Source organism: Coenobita brevimanus, chromosome 40, assembly GCF_032717465.1.
Source record: "Coenobita brevimanus isolate Jiangsu-jjx chromosome 40, ASM3271746v2, whole genome shotgun sequence".
Taxonomy (NCBI): domain Eukaryota; kingdom Metazoa; phylum Arthropoda; class Malacostraca; order Decapoda; family Coenobitidae; genus Coenobita; species Coenobita brevimanus.
In genome coordinates this window covers 11,926,367-11,945,061 of record NC_136993.1, presented here as the reverse complement: position 1 = coordinate 11,945,061, position 18,695 = coordinate 11,926,367, and the positions used below count along the sequence as shown (strand labels likewise).

The following is an 18,695-nucleotide window of genomic DNA, read 5'->3' as shown; positions in this document are numbered from 1 at the left end:
AACTTCTCTTCCTTAGCAACTGATTCTGTACATTGCACCTCATTATACTCTTGTATTATGTTGATATAATCTTTGTCTGCAATAAATCGATATAATACAAGGGAATCTAAAGATGGAATATGCAAAGTAAATCACCATTCAAGTGGTGCTACGAAGAATCCTTTGATACTTAAAATAAGGATCACAACTCATTACACTGCATTTGATAGAGGAATGTTTCAGTCCTTACTCTGAGATAAAAGTTCACAGATGTCTCCATAAGGCTGCCAAAAGTGAGTCCCAATCCAACAATGGGGAGACGTGACTCGTGAAGATCCTTGTACGTGTCAATGGTGCGAGGTTGACGTGTGACGGTTAGGAAGGCAGTGAGGTTGGAACTGTAAGACAACCCCATCACCATCGCATACAGCCACAGGGAGGCCACGATCACGCGGCTGGTGTTGGTAGTGGGCTCCCGTGCCAGAGGTTCTTGTAGGTGCATGGAGGTGGCGTATATGTAGCTCGAGGTCAGAGACTCTAAGTAGGACGTCTTGCCCAGGCTGAGGTAAAAAAAAAAAAAAAAAGGGGGGGGGGAGGAAAGTGTGATAAAATTTTTAGAAATTTCCGGAGCATTAAGAATATGTTATGAAAGTAAACACTTTGAAGAGAACGACAGAGCAGACAGATGACACAGTAGCGAGAAAGAATCCAAGAGTAGCATTGGATATGATGATATTAAAAGAAAAATGTGTATGTTAATGCCTTTTTCAACATAAATGATTACTGCAAATCCGAGAGCAATATTTTGTCATTGAAAGTTAACTTGATGAGGTGATAGTTGGGTGTGGTAAGCCAGGAAAAGATGACTTGGCAACCATAGTGAAAGCTTAAAAAAAATAATAAATAAAACATGAAGCAGCGGGGATGGATGACATAATAATACATCAGTATAAGAGGAAATAACCATGTGGAATGGTTTGACTACATAATTTATGCCTGGATCGAGGTTAGAGATCTGAACACAGGCAGACTGTACATACTGAACAGCCGTACAGAGGCTAAAGTAGTGATCGTGAATTCATAAACTTTAGACGTACTGTACAGTATTTTTTTTTTTAAACCTATCAGACAGTCTAAGGAAGAGTAGTGACTGGAGGATTAGTACACCACTCAAAACACCCTTTCACGAAGGAACAAAGTTTCATCTGTGGCAAGGTGAGGGAGAGAGAGAGAGAGAGAGAGAGAGAGAGAGAGAGTCAGGGGTTTGCTATGAGCAATAGAGGTTAAAAGCAAAAAGGAAAAAAAAAACGATCTCTATGTATCATTTATGAACCAGGGGGAGGTCGCCCATCATGCATCTGCTGCCGTCCAATGATTATAAATTGAGTGACAAACCAAATGATTTCCTGTAACTCTGGATACCACTTACTACACTAGGTGATAACGACACAGTCAAAAAGGCGCCCCATGATCTAGCCGGGTGAGGAGCTTATGTGGGTTTATAAGGGTTTACATCCAAGGAGAGTTTGGATTTGTTGTTCATAGTGCCACTCAAGGGTTTAAATTTAGGGACTTATGAACCTAGCTCCAGGCCCACAAGAAAGTAGTGGGCGATGGATGGAAAGACATATGCAGAAACTGAGATGCATTGTGATAAGTGTTGCTGATATTTGAGGTAGTGTAACATTTTTACAGTGCAGTAAGGATTATTGGTTCAAGCGAGCAACACACTACAAGTAAAACATCAGTGATATCTATCTATCTATCCATGTATGTATCTATCTATCTTTTGCCAGACGCCTTAGTCCAGTAAGGGGCGGCCACAAACAAATCGCATCCATGTCGCCCTGTCCATTTCATTGCCCTCCTCCCCGCTCACATCCCCATCTCTCATATACCTCTCCACTCCATCCTTCCATTTCATTCTCGGCCTCCCCCTCCCTCTCCCCCTCTTGCGCTCATACACCCTTCGTTTGTCTCTCACCCCCCCATCCTCTCCACGTGGCAAAACCACCTCAGTGTATTTCTCCCATCACTTTCTATCACATCCACATCCACACCACAATATTCCTTCACTTCTTCATTTCTCAGTGTGACTCTCAATGTAACTCCACATGCTCCTATATATATATAAACTTGCCCGAAAGAAGAGGGCATAGTCACAGGAGATATAGATTCAGTGAAATGGTAGAAACTATTGAGTCTCTTCGTTTTTTTCTTCAGATTAAAATTACAGTCAACCATTTATGTTCAGTTAAGTTAGAAGAGAGACCACTAAGGACAGCAATGTATAATGAGGGTGATTGATAAATGTGGTGCACATGTGTTAACACATCGCGGGTGGCCTATCAGATTCAGTGCTTGTAATAATGGTTAATGTGCAGTATGTCTTCGCCCTCGAAAAATCTGAAATGACACTCTTACGTTGAATAATAATAATAATAATAATAATAATAATAATAATAAATTCTCTATTCTTACTGTGTCGCCACAATAAGGAAGCTTCGTCATATGGTATATAAGGAATCTGAAATATAAACATGATCTGAAGACAAAGGTAACCAAGAATGCATGTGTAAATTTTATTTTTGTCTCAATAACTAACTAACTGTATGCTTAGCTGTAACTATATTCCTTTCAGATCATTTGGAAGACTTCTGCTATATACACTGAAAGTGACAGCATTGAAGATTTTGTCGTTTTCTCTAAAGCGTGTTGCAAAGAAAAACTGAGTAGGTTTGAATTCGGTACTTTTTGGTAGGTTAAATGGCAAAATATTAAGCCCAGATTATTTAGCAAACCTTTTTATCATAGTGTTTTCGACCAAATAGCTGTACCTCAAATAATTTCTATGATATTTCAGTTTCAAATATGCCATAAAAAATGGGTAGGCCTATATGACCATCAATAATAGGTCAAGGTCATTTATATTTGGTACATGGACTTCGGGTATCCAAGGGAACCTTTATGTATAATATCATCAATTTTAAATAATCACAAAAGTGCAAAAAAATTTAATATTTACGAGCTACCTGTGCTTCTTGTGATGCTCTAATAAGGAACCTTTGCAATAATTATGTCTGGTATGCAAGTGATGTATAATATAAACAAGATCTGAAGACCCTAAGTTAATTTCTTGAATAACATCAATATCTGAAAACAGAGGTGTCGAAGAATGCATGCGTAAATGTTAGGTTTGCCTCAATAACTAGCTAACTGTACTGTATGTTTAATTGTAGCCATATTACTTCCAGATCAAGAAAGAAAAAACAGAGCATATTTGAATTTGGTACTTTCCACTTGGCTACATGACAAAATTTTAAGCTGAAATTATTCAGCAAACATTTTTATCACAGAATTTTCAGCCAAATAGCTGTATCTCAAAGAGTTTCTGATACTTCAATTTCAAAGGTGCAATTATTTAGAAAAAAATATATATATCTTCAAAAACAGATCAAGGTCATTTGTATTTGGCAGAAGTACTTGTGTTACACTAGGGTACTTCATGATTAATATCATCAAGATCGAAGAACAAGCACTGATAAAAATAATAATTAGTTACCTACTGTTATTGTGTAGCCACATTAAGGAAGCTTCGCCATAGCACAAATATCGAATGTGTAATAAAAGCAAGATCTAAACACCCCAAGGTTACTTCTTGTATAAAAGGAGTATATGACCTTGAACAACAGGTCAAGCTCATTTATATTTTGGCACAAGGACTTAGCCTTGGGTACCTTTATGTCTAATGTCATAAAGGTCTAAGACGAAAGTAAAAGTACTAAGAAAAAATAGCGATAATGATACAAATACAAGAAGTTTGGTCATTTACATGGCTCAACTTAACTAGTTACCTGTTCTTACTGTACAACAATAACAATAAATTTATTTTGGAAATTTGGTATATCTAATATAAACATGATCTGAAAACCCTAAGATAAATTCTTGTGGAACATTAACAAGATCTGAAGATAAAGAATTCATAGAACACAAAAATAAATTTTACGTTTGTCTTCATAACTTGCTCATGGTATGCTTAATTGCAACCATATTCCTTTCAGATCATAAGAAAGACCACAGTTATATATCAGGAAAGCTACAGCTGTAAAGCTTTTGTGAATTTCTCTTGAACGTGCAAAACGTGTTGCAAAGAAACAAAAAATGAGCAGCCATGAATTCGGTACTTTCTACTAGGCTAAATGGAAAAATATCAAGCCACATTATTCAACAAACATTTTTATCATTTTCATTCAACCAAACAGCTGTATCTCAGTTTCTGAGATATTTCAATGTTAAATTTGCAGTTTTTAGAATAAAAATGAATATCTCACATTCAAGATTGAAATAGCTGTTGGTAAAAAAGGGCAAAGAAATATAACATTAATTATAATAATAACTACTTGTCTCTTCCTACTGTGCAGCCACAAAAAAAGAAGCTTTGTCACAAAGTATGTAAAATAAGTACAATGTTAACAAGAACTGAAGACCCTAAGGTAGCTACTTGTGTAACATCAACAAAATCTGAGGATAAATGTGTCGAAGAATGCATGTGTAAATTTTACGTTGGTTTCAATAACTAAATAACTGTGTGCTTAGCTGTAACCATAATCCTCTCAGTCATGAAAGGGACCATTTATATATATATATATATAGACCCTTCTTATCCGCGGAATTTGCATCCGCAGATATAAGTTTTTGCGGATTAAACTTATTTTAATACTGTACTATACACCGTAACTTAATTTGAAATTGGCGCGCAACTCGCACTTCTTTTGTAGCAACAGTTAGCATACCCGCACCCACGGGCATTCCTGTCACTCCACCAATCTGATTGTAAACACCAATCAGTTCGTTACTTACGTAGCTGTCGCCCTCCTCAAGTTTACAACTCTACTGTACTTCATTGTGTAAGTGAAAAATGGCTCCCAAGAAATAAGTAAAGGATAAAAGCAATCCTTCTAAACCAAAGAGAGAGTATAAGGTGTTATCTGGCTTCCTGTCAGAAGGGTCAGAGTAGACTCTCAGCTTACCTACAGTGCCGCCATGCATCTCGTCGCTTCACCACATTAACACTGTAGGAACTACACTACAATCATCGTCATCATCATACAGCAATCATCGTCATCTATACATCAATCATCATCATCATACAGCAATCGTCATCATTGTACGAAGGTTATGAAGAGAACAAAGTCTTTTTGTGAGTGTTAATATGTATTTGTAATTTTAAAGTATGTTTTTATTTCTTCAGGAATGTGCTTAGCTTATGTGGAAATAATATGCCATATTGTGATGACTTGAGTATCCGCGGAATTTGCCTCCCGCGGGGGTCTCTGGAACCTAGCCCCCGCAGACAACTACGGTGTGCTGTATATATACAGTACAGTATATATATATATAGATAGATAGATAGATAGATATATAGATATATAAATGGAAAGTTAAAGTTTTAAACCTTTTGTGGTTCTCTCTAAAACAATGTTGCAAAGAGCTTTCAACATCACGATATCTCAGTGATGGAGCTAACCTCACAAGGACTACCAGGGACCCTGGCTTGGTGTCGCCTAGCAAGGCAACACTGCCGTGCATGGGCTGAATCCTGCATGGCAGCACTCCCCGGCCTGGAAACATTCCGTCCCTCAGGTCCTTTAGGATGTTCCATAGATAGAAAACTCCACCAGTTTCCCATCACTTAGAAGTCATTGGAGGTGCCATGGACTGGATGAAACTATAGCCTGATGGTGCATGAGCACGTCAACGCTAGTGCCACAGTGCTTGATGAATCTGTACCCCACACTACACCTGAACCAAACCACAGTTCCTCCAGTTGGAGGTGGTGGCACGACAACTACAGAAACCCCTCCTGTGAAGATCGTAGTGTAGAGCGCATGCAGGTGCATCTGACCCCAGTGACTACTAACCTCGAATTTAATCCCATTTGATGATGTATTGGGTTTGTGTAAAATAAACAAGATCTGAAGACCCTTAGGCTACTTCTTGAGTAATATCAACAAGGAATTTGAAGACAAAGGTGTTATAGAACGCATAAGTAAATTTTATGTTTGCCTCAATAATTGGCTAACTGTATGCTTAAAATCTAACTGTATTCCCTTCGCATCATAAGAAGGACCACAATTATATATCTTTAACCTACCCCAACCCGTTGACGTTCAGTACATATGTGCCCAACTGTTTTGTAACTGTGACTCCCATTGATGTTTAATAAATGCCCTGCAATTGCAAGGTCTGTCATTTGCACATTTTTCAAATTTCGCGCATGATTTTTGGTACGTATATGCAGGACACCTTCTCTACCTGAGGCCAGGCAGGGACAATGCCTTACCCGACGTGACCTCCTCCCCCCACACGCCATTGTCTCGGCAACTCACCTGTTACCAGTGACCTGGCCAGTAAAGATATGTTGCACCACAGTACAAAATTCAAGGCGAGAGAGATTCCCCAGTCGATGACAATGTGGAGGGCAAAGTTTATGTGGCGTTAGAGGAAGAAACGTGCAGAAGTGATGAGCAGGTAACATCGCCAAAGAAGGTACAGTTGTTGATGTGTTTGGTGAGTGAAACAACACTTATATTGCCTATATTACTGTGTGAAAAGAAATATACTCCTGTACAACATATAAATTCCTACCAAATAAATAAATATCTAACTGTTTTGAGTGGTTTGGAATAGTTACCTCTCCCACAGAAAACGTCTTCTCTGGAGCCTGGCTCGAGAGAACACGGTACCAGGTGAGGGTACTGTCACCTGTACTGGGCATTTCTAAGCTCAGGTGAGCATTTCCTCTCTGAATTTCCAATGTGTCTCAAAAAGCAGAGGTTTTAGCAAAAAAAAAAAAAAAAAAAAAAAATATCGAAAATTTGCCAGGATTGGGGGGTGGGGTTATTGGTGACAAATCTGCCAGGATGCAGTGGGTTTAATATTTAGTGGTTTTCTCTAAAACGTGTTGTAAAGAAAAAAAAATAGTAGATTTGAATTCAGCACATTCCATTGGGCTACATGGCAAAATGTTATGCCAGAATTATTCAGCAACATTTTTATGAAAGCCTTGGCAACCAAATTGTTGTATCTCAATTTGCTTCTGAGATATTTCAATTTGAAATATGTAACTTTTAAAGTAAAAATGATAACATGATCAAAAGTAGGTCAAGGTCATTAACCCACCGCATGCCAGTGCCGTTTTAACCCACTGTGTGCCAGTGCCATTTTAGAATGGTCTGACAATGCCGCGGCCAGTGCCAGTGCCGTTTTACAATGGTTTAAAATAAAAAAATTCACTGTGACCGCATTTTTTAAGATTCGCGGGTAAAAATTGGCAGGCATGTATGGTAACTATTCTTCTACCATCTCCCAGGCTGTAAAGGCCATACACTCACTCATTCCCCCCTCACGCCCGCTCTGCCTCAATCTGCCTGTGTGCGTCACCCAGTGCTGTACATAGTGAAGGCATTTTGTAAACATTTTCATGTAAATGTAAGTTGTAAATATTTTCTTGTACGTATAAGTACTATACGGTGAAGTCAAGTTGTAAATGCCTTCTTGTAAGTGCCAGGGCTGTACATAATGATGTCAGGTTGTACCTATGTTCAAGTAAGTGTAAGATAATGCATTCACAGTGAGAAAAACATGCAAATTATGATAGATGTTGAAGTAATAAGTAATCAGAAAAGTGTACTGAACATTGCTATACCTTCCCAGGATAAATACCTGAGTATACCTTCCATAGAAAACAGCTTTCTCTCACCTACGTGGTGAGGAAGAGAGGGCGGATATACCTGTATATGAGTACGCAGGACTCAATAAAACTCATTTCCGTACTTCGGTGAGCATTTTAATTGTGAAATTCGTTGTTTTCACATCAAAATCCATAATGTTAGCCAATAAAAAAGGTAGAAAAATGGCCAGCACGGAGGCGACCCATAGGGCTAAAAATAGCTGGCACGCAGGTTAAAGCAGTCTGACGTAATACCATGGCAAGTTCCAGTGCCATTTTAAAACAGCTTAAATTTCAAAAATTCATTGTGGCCGCATTTTTCGAGCTATGCACGCAAAAATTGGTGTTCTTGTAGGGCAACCCTTCCTCTATCTGCCCTCAGGGGGTCAGGCCCATACACCCACCTGCTCCCTCCTCACGCTCGCTCAGTCTTACTCTGCTTATGTCTGTCATACAGTGCAGTGATGCCTTGCTGTGGTCTCTTAGATGAGGAGATTCAGGGGCTCCTGAAGGTCCTTTACGCTGGGGAAAGTGACGTGGATGACGACGTGCAGGATAAAGACTACGTCCAGCCTGATGAGGAGAGTACTAGTGATGAGGAATTTCCCTCACCATGAAAATAAGGTATATGGAGAATGCTAGGGCAACATGTGGAAGGAGGCCACCTGCCCGTCGTCATCTTGCTCGTCATGACGATGAGGAGGAAGGCAAGGAGGAAGGTAGTTTAGCTGTTCAGGGGCGGTTGGGCAAGCTTAGGATTTCCCTATGCGGGGAGGAAAGTAAGAGGAGGAAGAGGGACCGATTTGGGAAAATTCCATTGTTGGGGGAGAGTGAGTCATCTTGCTCGCACTCTCCCTCGTCCCCATGTGGCCCAGCTCGGCCTAGCACCTCATGACATTCTTCCCGCCTTTCCCACACCCAGCACCTCACGTGAAACTCTTCCCCCATTCCCCACACTTCCCCAAGCTTCCCCACGGCCCGAGGGCGATGGAGGTGATGATGATGAGGAGGAGGAAACGACGTGGGTATGGAAGGATAAGAGTGACTTTGTCCCCTACATTCACCCGTTCCCCCACGAGAATGAGGCCGGGTGTACTGTTCCAGAGCTCAACCATAGCTCAAGTAGGCTGGACTTTATTTAGAAACTACTTCCCTGTGGACTTTGTATTGAAAATTATTGCCCTAACAAATGCCTTTGCAGCATTCGACTGTGGGGGAATGACTCAGACACCACACAGCCAATTGTCTGAACATGACGTGACACTGTTTGAAATGTACGTGTTCCTAGTGCTTGTGCTTTTGATGGGGATATTGAAAACAAATCAGCTTCCTTCCTATTCAACTGTGGATCCAGTAATGGTGACACCATTTTTTGGGCAAGGTGATGAGGAGGAATAAATTCCAATACATCCTGAGCCGCCTACATATTTTTTGAAACCCTTGATCCAGCGAACACTGACAACACGGACAGGATGAGGAGGATATGTCTAGTTTTTGTTGACCTGCGAGAGAAATTCCGTACATCCTTTTCTCCATATCGAGACCTTGTCATAGACGAAAGTCTCATGCTATGGAGAGGTAATATTGCTTTCCGACAGTATATCCCCAGCAAAAGACACAGGTTTGGCTTGAAAATCTTCGTGATGTGTGACTGTAAGACTGGGTGTTGCAGGACATAGTCCTGTACACAGGTGTTCAGACGGACATCACAGAAGATAGATGCTTGGGACTGTCAAGGGCTGTGGTAAAAATGATGATTGAGGAGTACCTTCATCGTGGGTGCGTCCTGTACCTGGACAATTGGTACACAAGCCCCCTTCTCACCAAGTATCTTCACCTGCAGGAAACTGGTCTGTGCGGCACCATGAAGAAGAACCGTCAGCACATGGTGAAGGTGGGGAGGAAGCATCAGAAAAACGAGGTTGTTTTTTACAAGGCAAATAATATCCTCTCCACAGCATGGCATCACAACCACGAAGGCTTCCTCCCCTTGTACACCGCACAGACAGCATAGACTACAGAGCAGAAGGGCGGCTCCACATCTGGAAACCAGAACCCATCTTGGCCTCCAATGTGAATATGCAACAGGTGGATCAATCAGATGCCATGATTTCCAGCGTGGACTGTGCCAGGCCCACGATGGAGTGGTATATTATTCTTCGACCTCCTCTACATCACTGTCCTCAACACTCACTATCTCCACGCATATACCACTGGCATCCACGAGACCTTCGAGGGATATATTCATGATCTGGTGCAGGAGATAGTGGGGGAAAATGGGGAAGATAGGAGTGCTGCTTGCCACCGCAACATCGCTGCCACACCTATCCACCTCACGCTAGACAGTTCCCCAGGACCGTCCCTCCAAGTGCAATGCATCAAAATTCCCAGCAGAGGTGTCACGTGTGTGCAAACAGCACTGTAAGGCCACATTCTCAGTGGAAGGACTCAAGATATATGTGTGCAGAGTGTGACGTAAGACTGTGTATATCCCCATGCTGTGAGGAGTACCACACTCTTGCTCACTATTGACAAACAATAATGTGGTAATCATGAGTGACAAAATGATGCTCAAAAAGTGTTGTAAGTATGGAAAAGACACTCGGAAAGAAAAGACGCTCAGAAACTGTTATAAGTACTGCATACAATGAAGGCATATTGTAAATATTTTCTCGGAAGTGTAAGGACTGAACGTATTGAAGTAAAGTTTTACATAAGTATGATCTCGTAAATGTAAGACGATGTATTCACAGTGAGACGCTCAAAAATACACTTATAATGTCTGTGTATACTGAATGCATGTTGTAAATAATTTATCGTAAGTGAAAGGGCTGTACACTGTGATGTCAAGTTGTGCATATTTTCTCGTACCTGTAAGACAATGCATTCACAGTGATACGTATAGTGTTGCAGTAGTGATTTATTTGCGAAAAAAAAGTTCTTTCTTTATGAAATACCATGAAAAAAATATTGAGTGTAAAGTGGACAAAAAAGGGTAAAGAACATTCCTATATCTTCCCTGAGTCACGTTGGTGAGAATACCTGAGTTTACCTTCCATAGAAAACGGGTTTTCTCTCACCTCTGCTGGGGATTCCCCATGCGCACACACCTGCAGGCAGGCTGTGGGACTACAGAAAATGCACTCCTGACCTCTAGTGAGTTTTTCATGGTGATATTTGTTTTTTTCACAACAAAATAAATCATTTTAGCATTTAAAAAAAAAATCGAAAATTGGCCGGCTCGGACACATAGGGCTAAAAGTGTCCGGCACGCGGCGGGTTAATTTGGCACAACTACTTTGGTTCCTATACAGTACCTTCACATTTAATATCAACATCTCAGGAAAAAGAAATGGAAAGAAAATGAAAGTTTACCCATTCCCATTTTTTGAACACTGTATTGAATATTTGTCGTTTATGCTCCACAGTAAGTCTAATACTGTATAAACAAGATCTGAAGACCTCAAGGTAACTTCTTGTGTAAGCAACATCCAAAAGAAAATGTATTGAAGATCACGTGTAAACATTATATTTGTCTCAAAAAGTGGCTAAATGTATGCTTAACCCGCCGCATGCCAATGCCGTTTTAAAACGGTCTGACGTGATGCCGCGGCCAGTGCCATTGCCGTTTTAAAACGGTCTGACATGATGCCGCGGCCAGTGCCATTGCCGTTTTAAAACGGTCTAAAATAAAAAACTTCACTGTGACCGCATTTTTCATGATTCGCGGGTAAAAATTGGCAGGAATGTGCGTTAACTGTTCCTCTACCACCCCACAGGCTGTCAAGGCCATACACTCACTCGCTCCCCCCCCTCACGCTTGCTCTGCCTCACTCTGCCTGTGTGCCTCACCCAGAGCTGTACATAGTGAAGGCATTTTGTAAATATGTTCACGTAAATGTAAGTTGTAAATATTTTCTTGTAAGTGTAAGGACTATAGAGTGAAGTCAAGTTGTAAATACCTTCTTGTAAGTGCCAGGACTGTACGTAATGAAGTCAGGTTGTACCTATCTTCAAGTAAATGTAAGATAATGTATTCAAAGTGAGAAACACACGCAAATTGTGACAGATGCTGAAGTAATAAGTAATCAGAAAAGTGTACTGAACGTTGCTATACCTTCCCAGCATAAATAACTAAGCATACCTTACATAGAAAACAGCTTTTTCTCACGTACGAGGTGAGCGTGAGAGAGTGGCTGTACTTGTAAACGAGTATGCAGGACTCAATAAAACTCATTTTCGAGGCTCAGTGAGCATTTTAATGGCGAAATTCGTTGTTTCCACATAAAATCTATCATTTTAACCAAAAAATAAAAGTCAAGAAATGGCCGGCACCGGGGTGACCCATAGGGCTAAAAATAGCTGGCACGCGCTGGGTTAACTGTAACCATATTCCTTTCAGATTATATGAAGGACCACAGCCACATATCAGGAAAGTTAGCTCTTGTGCTTTTCTCTGAAACATGTTACAAAGAAAAAACTGAGCATATTTGTATTGTACCATACACTACTATCCATTTCAGAGACGGAGTTGCGCTGTTTTTCGCAAATATCTCCTAAGCGAATCGTTGGATCAGTATGATATTTCAACACAGTACTTTTGACATCCGGGCCTAATTTATGACCCTTAAACCATACTGCTACATATGTTACATTAGGAGTTTACTGAAGGATATTAAGCCTAATCCAGTCATCAAATCTAAGGTGTTATATAAATCGGACGAGTGCGACTGTGTGGGGTAGCTCCTCCACTAACACCCTGAACAACCCTCTGACCATTCCTTCCCTACCCCCCAATATCGCGTTCACCCCCTCCCCGTTTCCCTCTTCACTCCCAGTCACACCATCCCTCTCCCATCTTTGCACTTCCGTTTTCTTTTTTCATTCTAATTGCATACATAATACTTTCTACGCGAAATACGACTTGCATCCATTGCAAATAATCATATCAATACGTCTACAACTAAATAACATTCTTAGATTATAATACAGTGCTGGGATAATGAGGGAGGGACACAAGAGTGATGAAGGAGGCGAGGAGCTCGGGGAGAATAGGAGGGATAACGAGGACGAGAAGGGGGAGAAGTAGGGGTAGTTAAGGAATAGTTTGGGAGGGTGTTGGGGGGGCAACACTTTCCTTCGAATGCGTCAACATGACTAGTCGACTTTCTGTTATTTTTCACGAGTAAACTCCTCACATAACATAAATAGCAATATGGTTTAAGGGTCATAAATTAGGCCCGGATGTCAAAAGTAGTGTGTTGAAATACCATACTGATCCAACGATTCGTTCAGGAGATATTTGCGATAAACAGCGCAACTCCTTCTCTGAAATGGATAGTAGGTTAAGCAGCAAAGGATCAACATAAATTATTCAGAAAACATTTTCATCATATGATTTGCAACCAATCAAATAACTGTATCTCAATTAGTTTGAAATATTAATTTACAAAAATGCAATTTTTAGAATAAAAAGAAGTGTATCACTTTCAAAAATGGGTCAAGCTTATTTATATTTGGCACAAAGACTGGGATATCCTATGGTACCTTCTTTTATATTAACATGAATACTGAAAAAAAAAAAACAGTGGAAAGAAAAAAATTAATAGTAACAGTGATGATGGAAACAGGAAATATTACTGAAGCCTAAATTAATACTGACGAAAACAAGAAGCTCTGCCACTTATATGGCAGAGATTAATTTGTTAGCTATTCTCATTTGTAACCATACTTAGAAAGCTTCACCACGTTTTTTTTTTTTTTTTTCATTTTTTAAGGGAAGAGAGAAGAGAGAGGGAGGAGGAGTCAGGAGGAGAAGGAAAAGGGAGAAAAATGATGCATCTGATGTTAAAAGGCTGGTGGGCAATCCACATTCCTAAGTCGTTTTGTATTTTGTTTATTTTGAAAAGTCTTTGAGTGTTGTGGTGAGTTTGTTCTCTGCATAGTGCATTTTTTAAAATAAAATTTTTCTTATGTTTCCATGATATTTCATTGTTGATGTTTCATGTATGTTATTCTAGCTAGCTAGTTGTATATGAGGATGGGAGGTGAGTTAATTTTTTCGATGCTACTGGAAAAGAATTTATTGAACGTGTCAGTGTTTTCAAAATTTTGTAACAGATTCTGGTTAGCGTCATTGTCTTGTATGTGAATTATTCCCCAAATTTTTAATGCCTGTTTGTGTAAACATATGTTAAGAGGCTCAGTGTCTTTGTATTCTGTATCTGTCTTACAGAGAGTCTGTATAGATACATTTGTTCGGTTGCTCATCTGAGAGCTTTATTTTGTGCTCTTTGGAGTTTACTTATTTGTATTTTGCTGAGTGTGTGTAGTGGAATTGGTGGGTAATATAAAGTTGGAATGACAATGGATATTACTAAGTGTATTTTGATCCTAATAGGGAGATATCTAAATCTGAATAGCTTCTTCAGGACCTGTTCTCCTTCGTTTTTCCTATCTTGTACATGTTTGCAATATCCATATTTTGAAATTTTTAATCCTACGAATATACATTGACGTTGGTATTGTATTTAATCCTCCATATCCTCCATTATATACAATTGCCATTTATTGGCAGTTATATACAATTGCCATTTATTGATAATGGAGGATTATACTTGGTTCCCAGTGCAATTGGAGTGAATTTGTTTACATTTGTCTTTATTCTCCACGTTTCTTCATATTCATTAATTAGTTTAATATCATGTTCTGGCCGAATTTTAATCATATTCTTAGATTTGCTCGGGTTAATTTCAGTTACATCATCAGCATATATTAAATCCGTTAATGGAACACTCTACCTCCTCAAGCAACTCACCATTCAAATCTTTATTCATCCCCCTACCATCTACCAGCCTCGTACACTTCATCACTTTACTCTTATTCTCATTTACTTTCAATTTCCTCCTTTCACACACCCTTCCAAACTCCTCAACCAACTGTCCCAATCTATCCTCTGAATCAGCCACCAGTGCAGTATCATCTGCAAACAGCAGCTGCTTCAGATTCCACTCTCCACCATCAACATTCACCAGGCTCAGACCTCCACCTAAAACTCTTGCATTCACCTCCCTTACAACACCATCCATGTAAATATTAAACAACCAAGGCGACATCACACATCCCTGTTGCAGCCCCACTCTCATGGGAAACCAATCACTCACAGCATTTCCCACTCTTACATACGCTCTACTATTTACATAAAAACTTTTCACCCCTTTTAGTAACCTACCATCTTCAAAGCAGATTTGTCAAACACTCTGACATCGTCGCTGTCATTCTCCTGCACTTGCTGAATAAGTGCAACAACCATGCAACGTACGTGTGGATCTTCATCAGCAACAGCTGACAGCAGGATATATTCAGGGTGACAGAAGTAACTGTTATTGTTGAGTATTGGGCAAATGATAGAAGAAATTCTTGGCACCATCCTGACATGAACTGTTTGCTTTCACTTTAAACCAAGTTGGCGTGTAAAAGTTGAGAATGAATGAAACAAGTTGTTTCAGTACTGGTGATGGCTCCTCTGATGACAAGTAAAGCCACAGTGTATGGTTTACTTTAGTCAGCCATCCGGCATGGCTCAGTGGCCCTGGCTGTGCAGATGGTTTCAAAACTACGCATTCGGCTCCTCCGACTTGCAATAACAGACATGCACGGTCCAAGTACTGCTGACCTTTGCTGAGATCCTTCTCAGCTTCATCTGGTAGAGTGCAAGTTTTTCCACACACCTGTTCATAGTCTACAAGTCAGATCCTTTGGAACGCAAGGTATCTACCCACTTCCCCTCTGGAGCGACTTGGACCCATTGTTGCACCGTCAATGGCTTCAAAATACCGTCTGAAAGCTACTTCAGTGATATGTAACAAACTGACAAGCCACGGTAACGGTCTTTCCAGCTGGGTTTCCAGCACACGAATCACCCCATTCTTCTTGCCAGTGTTTATGTTCATTCCATTGCAAACAATAGCTTGCAGTGATTCACCTGAATCGGTCTCATGGACAGGCGACATGATCTTGGCGATATCCACTGCTTTTCCACTTTCAGGGGCGACATGATCTATGTAAGGAGCATCAGGGAAGTCAGTTACTGAGTAGTGGTCTTCCTTGATGATGACCTTCTCACCATGAGTCATGTCAATTTTACCGCTAAAACCCAGACTAATTACCTTTGTCATGGCGTATTGAAGATGTTGATTGGCAATATCCCTCCAGTATCATCTCTGACGCCGAAGTTTGCTAGGATCAAGTTTGCTTTCCTCAGTAACAATACCCATGTCCTTCAGTACAGCATTCACAACTAGAACCATCAATATCATCCCTACATGCTATTCCTGCATCTTCTTCATGGCTTCCTGAACTGACTTTTCATGAAGCTTTCTTTTAATTTCGTCTGTTTGCAGCAAGTTCTTTTTTTGCTGTCTTTTGCATGTCAACTTGGCCGATGTACAGTTGCGGACATATCAAACAGAAACACCCCGTCCGCCAGTGAGGTGGTGTGATGCTCTCGGCATCTGGTACCATTGTTAGGTATGGAATTTCACCAGGTTTCGTTCAGTCGCTAGGACGAATCGAATGTAGTGATCACTCCCGCTGTGTGCAGTTATTGATGGTAGTAGAATATGTAAGCAATGTTCCACCAGAAAATATACTGATAATAGCATGTCATTATTGTGGTTATTTTTTAAAAACTGTCACACAATACACCCTCTATATAATGGCAGGTATCGGGAATGACATGGATTTCATGATTAGTTTAGTTTCGAGTCATGAACCATGCAACAGTTAACAGTTCCTTATATAAGTCATAGTTGTCAGGGTCCCCACAACTATCAATAAACAGAAAATTATCATGACGCCGATCCTTACAACCGGGAACATGACATTGGTAATTGTAGACGTCTGAAATCAAAGCAATTTCACTACATACGGGAGGTTGCACTAGGCCTACAAGTGGCGGCAGGGTGGGGGTGGGGGACCTGGGAGACAGGAGGAGGGAGGAGCATGAAGAAGGGGACAATAGTGGTCGAAATGAGAGCTAAAGGGGAGGGGTGTTGAAGTATGGGGCGTGGATTTCGGTAGACGGCAGGAGCTACAATTGGATGGATCATTTACAAGGTGATGACTGGGCCAACGCATTGTTTCATGGAAAATATGGCATTTTTCAGTCAGACCATGAAACGTTATATTGACGTTGCCACGTGTTGTAACTGACCGTCATGCTTTGCAACAATTCACGACACTTTCCACTGGGTGGCTCAGTGCCCTGTATTATGAGTATGGTGACTATTTGTTAATGTGCAAATATATGACACGTCCCGACAGTTTGTCAGATGCAGCTGTTTTTATAGTGATTGGAAATTATTCCTGTAGCCTAAAGTCCCATTCACACTAACTGGCAGTGACTGGACGACTGTCTCCACACCTGACAGGGTCTGCCGGGCATGACTGCGATGTTGTCCAAACTGTGAGGAGTAGGTGGCCGGTGGGTTAGTTGGTAGTCAACAGCGCCTGAGTGCGGTATGAGAATGGCCAACACAGTTTGTGCACGAAAAATAGCATTGTATAGAAGAATAATTCTTGGACTAAAAAAGAAACCAAATACACACACACAAAAAAAGGGCAGTGTCTGGTTATTTCACTTAACAATGCGCATGGACTGCCCGCTGGTTTGCCTGTCAAACTTGCCACAAATTATCTGATACAGACCTCTCCCTCGCGGCCGCCAATCACTGTCCGCTAGTGTGGACGGGGATTTACCTAGTATCATCATGGATGACGACTGATATCGTAAACAGAATAGGGATAGGCCTATGTAGTTTTTTCCTTTATAAGCAATAAATATGGACAGTCTGACAGTAATGAGGGTCTCTGTGTGTTTCATTAATATCTGTATGGCAGCGATGCAAAGTAAAGGTGGATTTACTTAACACAGGTTTATGTTACCGTTTTCCGTATGCCTTGTTTGGCTGTTGATTTTACACATTGCCAGTCGTTATTACTAATATTTAGGTTCATATTGAGCAACTGTGGTATGACCCAAGCATTACTTCACAAATCCTGGAACCAATAATGGTGGAACAAGATTGTAATGTCTGCAGTTTTCCAGTCTGAGCACGTGTATATTACATCAACAATGCCATTAGTTATAGAAATCGCTTGTATTAAACGCAAGCACACAATTTATCTGCAATGTTTTGTTAAACTAAATAACCGAGTAGTGTTCACACTGTACGAATGTTCAGGATAAGCATATATACGAGGACTGGAGTCAAGCAGGGCTGTTGTAGACATTAAGGACATAGGGGGTTTAGCTCAGAGTTCTATAGAATCACAAGCGACGAAGGCACGAGTTCTAGGTGGGCCTGAGAGTATGCTCCCCCAGATTTTTTCTTTTCCGACTATCTCTGACAGTATTTCCTGCCATCTGAGAGCAATTGAACGAAGAAACCAGGCTAAAATACAGTACTGCATTCTGTTCTACCACCTGATTTTTAAACATTTCTTTCGATGTGTACTGGTGTGTACAGTAATGGAAGTAGTAGGCTAACGAGTGTCCGGTGTCGTATAAAATCGTACAGACATTACGGTAATTATGGATGGAATTAAATACAGTTTAGCTTATTTTTATACAATCTTATTTCCTGATCAACACACACACACACACACACACACACACACACACACACACACAGCTTCTGGGCTACATAAAAAAAGATTCAGGGTTAAAGCCCCGAAAGTCCACCCCTAACAACAGCCCTGGAGCCAATACAGCTATATAGGCTTCCACGGCAGACGGTCTCAGGTAAAGGGTGCATAGGCTACTGACGAGCATCACGCGGAACCTGAAAAAGATTTCAGTGCAATTAATCCAAGTAACGGAAATAAAATGTGTAATGTTAATGGAAACCGAGGCCATACAACACACATGCGGCAGCAGACGTGGGCAACCGTAGGCATGCGTTCCCCATAAATTTTTGACTTG

General features: G+C 40.6%; 1 protein-coding gene across 1 annotated transcript in view; it reads right to left on the bottom strand.

The window, feature by feature from the left end:
- Positions 1 to 18,695, bottom strand: part of LOC145396957 (putative glutamate receptor) — a 69,053-nt gene that overhangs the window by 12,871 nt on the left and 37,487 nt on the right. Inside the window, exon 6 of the mRNA XM_080270190.1 lies at positions 230 to 539. Coding sequence (XP_080126316.1) covers positions 230 to 539 — 310 coding nt within the window. The remainder of the gene's footprint in view (positions 1 to 229; positions 540 to 18,695) is intronic.